Genomic DNA, 10,086 nt, shown 5'->3' on the forward strand with positions numbered 1-10,086 from the left:
TACTATATAGTGAAATTTAAAAACTCCCCCAAGTTAACTTGACATCATTTCTTACATTTTAACTTTGTCTGTATTTTTGAGTGTTTTGACTTATGTCCTTGTTTGATGAATGTCAAAAGGGGAGGGATAGGTGGTTAAGTTAGAGAAACAAAATGTCAAATTTAAAAACTAACTTAAACCTTAAAAATCATGCTTGTTTATTTACTTGCATACTTTTTCACTAACTTAACTAGGTTGTCATTCCATCAAAAAAAGGGAGATTGTTGGTGTGGTTAGCACTAACGGTCTAATTCAGGTTTTGATGAATGACAAATCAGGTTAAGTTAGGTTTGTCGTGATCTAACACTCTGACCGAGTGTGCAGGCGAAGTCCAGACAGGTCGACGGGCTGACCGGATGTCTGGCACGAAGTCCAGGCGGGTCGACGGGCTGAACGGACGCATGGCGAGAAATTCAGTTAGGTCGAAGGGCTGATCGGATAGCTGGCGAGAAGTCCAAGCGGGTCGACGGGTTGACCGAACGCTTGGTGAGAAGTCCAGCTAGGTCGACGGGCTGACCGGATAGTTGGCGAGAAGTCCAGACGGGTCGAAGGGCTAACCGGACGTCTGACAGGTGAGTGAAGGTAAGTTACTGGAAGGGAGTGACTGTGAGGACGCGTTCCCGGGAAGGGAACATTAGGCGTCGATCCGGCTTAGATCCATTTCGGATATCTAAGTCGAGATCGTGACTAGATTCCGGTCTCGGAAAGACGGAATCTAAGTCATACTTTTTATATTGAACGTATAAACTGTGCTAACACTTTGTTTTGCAGGATATACATTATCTATTTGCCTCGGACTAACCTTGTCTTGCAGGAAAGATGGTCCCTGGAGAAAGGTGGTCCGGGCGCCCGGAGGGGATCCGAGCGCCCGGAAGGGATCCAGGCGCTCGGGAGGCAATTTTCATCCTATCGCGGCGTCGCCACATGGAGCTCGCTGGTTGGACTTGTCACGTCTCACCAGGGCGCCCGGAAGGGATTTGAGGCGCCCCGAGCCTCATATAAAAGGAGGGTCAGGGGTGGAGCTCAAAACAACTGACAAGAAGATCTTCTACTGCTTGCTTTGCTGCTCTACGCTCCTGCGACGCTAACAAAGCTCCAACAACGCACGTTTTCTTTTCAAGTTATTCCTTTGTCGGTATTGCTTTTATTTTCATTAGCAATTTCTGTACTTAGTTTGTAATAAATTTCGAATTTCTAGTGATTGTCCACCGAAAGCACTCAACGAGTGCGGGCCTTAGAGTAGGAGTCGATACAGACTCCGAACCAAGTAAAATTGGTCTGTGTTAGCATTGTTTAATTCTTCCGCTGCGTCTAACTTTTTTCGAACGAATTTTTCGTAATCGATATTCCCCCCCCCCCCCCCCCCTCCTCTATCGAATCATCTCGATCCAACACCAACAATATTATGATCAGAGGGAATTACAATTTAAAATGAGACGCTTACTATTGGTTATGAAAGGTGAAAAATGATGTTTGGCAAGTTTCCTGTGAATTTTATAACTATAAAATTTAAAATTTATCAAAAAAGACTATACTTCATCGTTGTTGTAGTTAACTATCCAAGTAGTTGCTATATGTTGTAACAACTAATTGTTCAAATAGCTACTGCACATTGTAACAGCTAACAACTGTTCAAGTAGCTACTACGCATTGTAGCAATTAGGGCTTGTATGGTGTGACAGCTAACTGTCCAAGTAGCTGCTACAACGTCTAGCTAAGTAGCTAACTATCTAAAAAAAAATGTGGAACCGCCACATCAGCGGCCCCCCTAGAGCCGGTCCCACGGATATGGAGGGAGGTAAATGCAGGTACACAGCTGAAAGCGCATAGCCGGGACGCTAACCCCAGACAATGACACCCCGAGGATCGAACCCTGGACCTTTCGGCCACGAAACCATGCGCCCCCAGCTGTGCTACGCCCTGGGGACAAGTAGCTAACTATCTAAGTTACTGTTACACGTAGTACTAACTGTCCAAGTAGCTGCTACACATTGTAGCAACTAGGCCTTGTACGTTATAGCATAAATCTTAATAAATAATATTGTACAACATTGAAAAATAAATAGTTGAGTGAAAAGACTCACGATCAAGAATAGGGAGGGGTGCTAAGCAACGTGTAGCGTCGATTTTATTTGCCGCAGCAATTTGGGGTGCTTCCAACCAGTTAAAAATAAACATGTGACTGTAAGTTATTCTTGGATTGCCTCTGCATTGCTTGGTGGCAAAGGAAACCGAAGATGGTGGCAAAGGAAGGAGCAAGAACTAGATTTAGAAAAATCCAGAGATTAAAAATTGAAAATGGAGAGGAATGATAAACAATGTGTTGCACTTATCTCTCTCCTTTGCTGTTCTTGCTATATGAGTAAGAGTGACAGAAAAAAGCAATGAAGGAATTTCTTGCTATACGAGTCAAGAGTGACAGAAAAAAGCAATGAAGGAAGGAGTGAGAGTGAGGAAAATTTAAATTTAAAAAATTGAGAGATTAGAAACTGAAGCATAGGTTTAGAATAGAAATTAGAAGAGAAGAGAGAAAAAAAAATTAATAATATAAAAAGATCATACCAGCAACGCCACATAAGTGCATCGCTCACCGTTATATTATACACACACGTCTGAACTGCTTGTTATGCCGGCCTTGCATCTTTGAGTTATGGCAACACCTACATCTTTGAGAATTATTATTATTACTACCTGAACTAAACAGAGACTATAGACGCCCATAGCCATCACTGGTTGAGACAGATATTTTGTAGAGCGAAGCACACCAAAGAAATAATTCAACCACGCCACAAAATGACCTAATTTATAAATGTGGCTACGAGTCAAGTTATACTACAGTAGACATGAAATAAAGAGTCGAATAAAAGCAGATATCAAACATCATGTGCGCAGGAGAAAGAATTGGATTTTGAGGATATCAATCACAAACTTCAACGGTGAGGGTGAGATGAACACACACGACTGAAAAGAAAAAGTAATTGTTACCCAGAAGTACAACTTACCAACCTGACCAAAGTAACACAATTCTTATAGACAATTACTCCCCAGAAACTACAGAGAAACAAATAGTTTATAGAGCATTCCACAACCATCAAAGCAAGTATGGATACCATACGGGGCTCTCGTTCACTTAAGTTTCATGTCACTGCAAATGACGATCAATTTGAAAGACATCCAGACTAAATTGGAGCTTTGTCGTCAGTCATCGAACTCGTGCATATGATCTAAGAGGTAGTTAGCTGCGAGTTCCTCATTTTTGTTGCATGCAAAGAAGACCTGCAGGACGAGTGCCCGGTTGAAGCCCATGGCTTCAAGCTGCCAGAAAATTCATGAGATCAATACTATAAGAAAACAATACATTCCCAATTAGTTCTTAAAAATGCTGTCATACCAATTCAGAAAATGCATTACAACATGTTGGATTTGTTGTTGAATAAAGACTATTAATAGGGGAACTAAGGAAAAGTATCTTCGAGTAAACCACACAATTAGTTCTTAAAAATGCTGTTGTCCCAACCAGTAAGATTATATGCAAAACAAGTGTCTTCTATTACAACTTTTATGATGTTTAATACATGACTACCATCAAAGACTAATCTGATATGAAAAACAAGTCATTTATCAAAGGAACTTAGTACCTATAAGTTGTTTCGTGGTGTAACAATGAAGAACGAGAAAAGACTGTTTTTAACTATTTGGTATCGTTTTCCATCAGTGTGAATAATTTATTGTAATAAAAACTTACCCGTTCAATGGCTTCACGCTCCTCTGGAGTCACACTTAAAGATTGAGGCATTCCACCAGCCAACTGATCTAAAATGCCACTACTTTAATATAGACGGGAAAAAGATTAGAATAACCAACCTTCTGCATACAAAAATAAATATATATATATATATAAAGCACAAAAAAGCTTACGCTTCAGTTCCCTCAGCAGGCTCATTTAGCAATTGAAGAAATTCCCCTTGATGTTCCTGAATGAGCCTCATAATCTGAGGGTTTTGTTTCCCTAGCTCTTGGAGCATAGGCTGTTGATTGAAAAAAAAAATTCATTTGGCCTTATATACAATAATAGCATAGAAAAGTATGACAAAACACCTGTAGGATTTGAGGGTTGGCCTGCACTAAAGCTTGTAAGGCACGAAACTGCATCAAAGATGATGAAAATACAGCTTAATATTCACTAAAAGCATTCTGTATGTCATTTTTTATTATACAGAACTAGAAATACCTGTGGGCTATTACGTAAAAAATCAAGGTTGCCCCCAGCAACATTGGAACCAAGATTAGGGAGACCCTGTTATAGAAAACATAAATGAGTGAGTCAGTTTTAATAATTTAAAGATTGTAAACACTTAAGTCACATGTACAACAGCAACCTGAGGAAAGAGATCCAGGGGATTAGCATTAGGAAGGCCTGAAGGGACTGGAGGTTCAACTGGTTGTGGAGCCTGGACAGGTGGTGGATTGGTTGCTTGCCCACTTTCAGGTGATCGAGCAGCAGGTGCAGGTTCAATTTGTTCAGGAATGCCCTGATATAGAGAAAATTACAATAGAAAGATTTCCAAGGCATTCAATTTGCTTTCAATGATCGTATATAGAAAACTCAATTACTGCACCTCAATGATCACAATAAGTGAATCATTTAAAACCCTACATATTTGGTAGAGAACTAAAGAAAAAGGAAAGAAAGGTTAGCCATACTATGAAACTTTCAAAAAATTCAAAAGTTCATATGGTATGCTCAAAAGGGTACTGAGCCATTAAACGATGTTAAGTCAAAATTTATTACAAAAATCATTATACGTCAAATTTACTTACAATGGACTAGCCACATAGTGCACTATGCAAGAAAAAACAAACATGAAAATTTTAGTTTATTCATCAACCAAGACATGAATTAATTGCCATATGGAGTAATAATTTGACAAAAAAGGTCATACCAATTTGCACATAAGGAGTTAATAATATAAACTTCCTATCAATTCACGCCCATTAAACTAGGAGGTAATGGTTTCCACTACTAGGTCATATCTTGAGAAGAAAGATCATCGGAGGAAATTGAGTTCTTTATGTTTTTCCTTTGTCATTCTCTCTGCATTCTCTTCAGAATGTTAAATGTGGCTACACACTATTGGATGAATATTGCATTGGACTATTCGGTTGCAAAAGAATTAAACCCTTAATTTGAAACTTACACCAGAATGTGAACTACTGAAATTATGATTAAGCTAAGGACAAGAAGGCACCTGACTAAAGCATTTAGTGTGCAAGGAGAAACAAGAGGGAGCACTCACAGAGAATAAGCAAAGGAAAAAATGTATCCTAAACATTCCCAATATTAAAGACAGAAGGGTTGGTAATGGGGCTTACAGAATATAAATATTCAACAGCCCTTTCAGGATTGTTATATGCAGCACGCAAGGCACGAACAACAGTGTCCCTGTCCCATGTTCCTCCACCCATGTCAATAATTTGTTGGATTGTTTGCTCCAGAGTACTGCCAGCAACAAGATTAGACGCAGCTTGATCATACGCATCTGCTTCACTGTTGCTTCAGGTACAAGAAAATGTGAAGAAAATCACAATCACACAAAAATATGCAAATGCAACATGAATACAACTCAATCGAAAACTAAAATAAGATCAGTAAATAAAGAAAAGAAAATAACTCAAGGTTTTACAGAGGTCAGTCAAAGACAAGACCCATGGATCTGACCCAAATGATCAAAAAATGACTAGTCCTGGATGTAGTTAAGGGTGATACAAAGAGACACATCATCTCCACGGTATTTCAATTATCATAACCATTAGCCAAATTTCATGAAAGAGAAACAGAAAGGCACCACATCACTCAAACTACAATTGGGACACAAATCAATATTTACTTATACATTGAAAAGAACAAAGAACCTAGTGTAATAACAAGTATACAATGAAACTATGCAGTAGCTGAACCTATAATGAATGTTTTCCCGGAATTGAAACAAGGCAACATGACTTTTATCTTTTCACCATCATGTCAAAACATTAGCAATCTGACAGAAAGTCTCAATAGTATAAATACATCTATACAGTAGAACATGCAGTGTATTTCTTTTTGTGATACTATAAAATACAAATTGGTAGGCTATTTCTGTATGAGATCAGATAATAGGTGGATATTTATACCATTGATATGAAGCAACCATGAATCTGAAAAATTAAAGAGGAATAATTTTCAAATAACTAATTATTCATCAAAAAAGAAACTGACAAAACACTTGGTGATTGAATTCAAAATACTGTATACCCTTGAGAGAGATGAGTGGTAACTGGTGCTGCTGCTGGTGCAGGCGTAGTTGTGGCAATTGGAACTGATGCTGCTGCTGGTGCAGGCGTAGTTGTTGCAGTTGGAACTGGTGCTGCTGCTGGTGCAGGCGTAGTTGTGGCAGTTGGAACTGGTGAGCTTGCAGGTACCCTGCTTAATGATACATAGCAAGAAGATTTTAGAAAACAAAATTATCTTGGTCAAAGAGACATGTGATCATGAACTACATACATAGGCAATGTGGTTTCAGGTGTTTGAGATGGAGATACAACTGGCGTTGGAACAGCAGGTGTCTACAGAGAAAATAGAAATAAGAAGCATAAAAATAGTCTTCATGTCTTATACACATTTATTAGAAAATTATACAGTGTGCGACCAGTTTCCAGTAGCACTTCATATTTATTTTCAGCAAACATAGAGGATTATCATGATGCACAGACCATGCAAGACTAAAAATGAGTCAGAAAAATCCAACAGATTGATTAAAATTTTCAAATAAATCTGTTACTAGAGTAGTGTAAGATATGTCATAATTAGTAAATATAGAGAAAATGAGTGAAAGAAGTTAAACATTGCATGTCAACATTTAAAATTACAAATTAAAATATGATATATGCATCATTTTTCCAAAATAACAAAACAAAGATATATGTGTGTGTGTAAATCTGTTGCTAGAGTAGTGTAAGATATGTCCTAATTAGTAAATACAGAGAAAATGAGTGAAAGAAGTTAAACATTGCATGTTAACATTTAAAATTACAAATTAAAATATGGCCATATATGCATAATTTTTTCCAAAATAACAAGACAAAGATATATCTGTTTGTGTGTTGTCAAAGATGATGAGCTTCAGCAACCATCAAGCCCAAAAGAGTGAAAAGTGTAAAAATAGAACCAAAATTACCTGATTAGCTGGGGCTTTTGTAGTGGATGATGCTCCACTAGAAGAAGCCTTGGTCTGGGAAGGACAGGAAATTCAAACTTCAACTTAAAATTTATCTCAATATGATAACAAATTAATCACAAAACCAATTAAGAAATCAAAATAGTAACAAATATCTCAAAATTTGGAATAATAATAAGAGTCCGTTTAAGGATAAAAAATAATTATCAACATATGCATTTCCACTGATTACAATTACTAGAGAAGAAAATCGAGGTTAAGAACTAAAAAGAAGACTGGTTTTATCAGCTTCCATTTTCCCTCATATGATAGATGCCCATGTAGAACAAATGGAAGAAAGAGATAATATGAATTTATTCAGTAAACTTTCCTATATTTGCAAGTTATAGAAAATTGAATGGCGAGCTAACAAAGATACTTTATGGCCTGATGTTCAATATACTTAAAAAATTTAAAAGGTGCCCAAGAACCATAAGAATACTAATATCAGAATGAGAAAAGCTTCATTTTCTACCTTGCTGAGCATAATCACAAGAAAACTATTCTCAGAAACTTTATTCTCATCCAAAGTAGTATTGTCTTTAAGTATTTTCCCTTGATGTATAAGCATTTGCTGCTCAGCTGGGTAGACAGTTTTCCCTTGAGATGTCTCAATAAATTTTTTTACTTCAGCAACCTGAGAGGCAACCATAGGAGGACAGTGAAGTACTCCATGAAATGTTTATTTTACGTAAATTAATAAATTTGAAGCAGTAGAGGAAGAAAAATGACAGGGATAATTATTCTATCATGACTATATGCCGACTTGAAAGTTAATGAATTAAATTTCGGAATAACCAATCTATATCGCTGAAAAGGCCACTTACAACACATCCACATAACTGTTATGATTTTGAGAAGCTGTAAATTTAACAACCAGAACAGATTTAACAATTAGCAGATTTGATAAGAGTTAAACTAAACTTATTAACGTAGAATCAACAATTTCTAACACCACAAATTTTCAAGCTCCTACATTTGCCATATCCATTCCCAAACAAACAAGTCGAATATAATTTTCCAGGGCTACACGCCCAAACCGCTTCCACCCTATCGCCTTCTCACCCAAATAAAGTCTAATAACGAGACTCAAAACAGCAGTTATGATACTTACTGCCAGCCTGTCAGTGCATACTGTCTCTACCTCAAATACATCGCTAGAAAGAACTAGTTTACCTAAGTTATCAACTTTATTAAATAAATATATGTATGTATTAGTAATACCGCTGAAAGAAAAGCATAAATAATCTAATTGATAAACCAGTAAATCAGTCGGCAATGCTCAAAACCCTAAAAGTGTCTAAACTGGATCCGTTGCAGAATTTTGCAATAATCTAAAGAAAGGAGGAAAAAACAACAAGAAAAAAACTAAATCCTTCAATGATAAGATATTTAACTATCCCTAGACCCAAAAAATCCCACTTCTCATGCACATCCAGAAGACGCCAAGAGGGCATCCGATAGTTGGACGAAAGCGGAAATACACACCGCGTAAAGAAAATTCGGTCGATTCGCCCACCGAAGTGGCGGGGATGGCGACTCGGAAGGATAAAGAAAGGGAAGAGATCGTTTACCGTATCCTCGGGCTTCACATCGATCTCGAAGTTAGTACCCTTGAGAGTCTTGACGAAGATCTTCATGTCTTCCTGCTTGAGATTTCTCGATCGCCTCTCGCTCTCCTCTTTCCTCTCTCACAAGGGTTAAGATCACGGCGACGGCTTCGAAGGAGAAGGCATACAGCAGCCCAGATGGGTAGCCGAGCCGTTTTTATAGATAGAGCCGACGATTAGAAAGAAATTTTCAATCTGCACCTCAAAACTTATTGATTCCTAACTTCACCCCTGTAAATCTGTATGATCTCTTATCGATATTTTCTTCCATTTCAACCCTCTCTATTCTATACCATATAAGACATATCTGTAGACTATTTTTCTATTTTCCATTTCAATCTCTCCATTATTTTATAAAAATAATTTTAAATATTTAAAACTCTCAATTCTAGATAATTTATCATCTTGTATTTTAATACTTATCTTATTACGTCTAATAATACTAAACTTAAATTCGTCTTTATTCTACTAAACCTAAAATATTTTCCTTTTAATATTTCCCACCAAGATTCTAATTTAGCATTTACTCTTTTACGTATTCATCTACTAAAATAATATCATCTACAAACAACACGTATCATGATATTGTGTCTTAAATGTTTAGTGAGCTCATCCATAATTAATGTAAAAAGATAGGGACTTAGAGTTTATCATTAATGTAACCCTATATTTATTGGAAATGCTTCAGTTACTCCGTCCGAAGTCTTTACTCTAGTCATTACATCCTCGTACATAGTTTAATATATGTTACGCCAATACCTCTTTTTTCTAGAATTCTCTATATAATTTCTCTTGAAATTTTATCATAAGCGTTTTTTTTAAGTCAATGAATATTATGTGTCGAGCTTGTTTTTATTCTAGATACTTTTCAATTAGTTGTCTAAAAAAATATATAATTTCTATTGTTGACCTTCCAAGCATGAATCCAAATTAATTTTCTATCATCATGGTCTCCTTCTTTAATTTATTTTCTATTACTTTTTCCCAAAATTTCATAATATGATTCATTAGTTTAATACCTCTATAGTTTGTAAAATTTTGTATGTTTCCCTTATTCTTATATAAAGGAATTAGAATACTTACACTCCATTCATCAGACATTTTTTCACTTTTAATATCATGTTAAATAATTTTATAAGTTATTCAATACCTTATTTTCCTAAGGACTTCCATACATCTATCAA

General features: G+C 36.6%; 1 protein-coding gene across 5 annotated transcripts; it reads right to left on the reverse strand.

Moving 5' to 3' along the window:
- Window positions 1-2,924: 2,924 nt before the first annotated feature.
- LOC122046062 (ubiquitin receptor RAD23d-like) lies at window positions 2,925-9,048 on the reverse strand. Of its 5 annotated transcripts, none has more exons than XM_042606564.1 (13): window positions 8,867-9,048; window positions 7,768-7,929; window positions 7,254-7,307; window positions 6,581-6,642; window positions 6,332-6,502; window positions 6,211-6,234; window positions 5,413-5,593; window positions 4,419-4,571; window positions 4,271-4,336; window positions 4,138-4,185; window positions 3,958-4,067; window positions 3,785-3,863; window positions 2,925-3,354 (listed from the first exon to the last, which is right to left on the reverse strand). In XM_042606564.1, exons 1-13 carry the CDS (start codon window positions 8,930-8,932, stop codon window positions 3,238-3,240), a joined length of 1,293 nt encoding a protein of 430 aa, XP_042462498.1. In that variant the 5' UTR covers window positions 8,933-9,048; the 3' UTR covers window positions 2,925-3,237. The 5 variants fall into 5 exon arrangements, with proteins under 5 accessions (XP_042462498.1, XP_042462497.1, XP_042462499.1 ...); XM_042606563.1 differs by having other exon boundaries at window positions 3,785-3,866; window positions 8,867-9,047; XM_042606565.1 differs by having other exon boundaries at window positions 3,785-3,866; window positions 6,332-6,499; window positions 8,867-9,046.
- Between the last annotated feature and the right edge of the window lie 1,038 nt (window positions 9,049-10,086).

The sequence above is a fragment of the Zingiber officinale genome, chromosome 2B (assembly GCF_018446385.1).
Source record: "Zingiber officinale cultivar Zhangliang chromosome 2B, Zo_v1.1, whole genome shotgun sequence".
NCBI classification, from domain to species: Eukaryota; Viridiplantae; Streptophyta; class Magnoliopsida; order Zingiberales; family Zingiberaceae; genus Zingiber; species Zingiber officinale.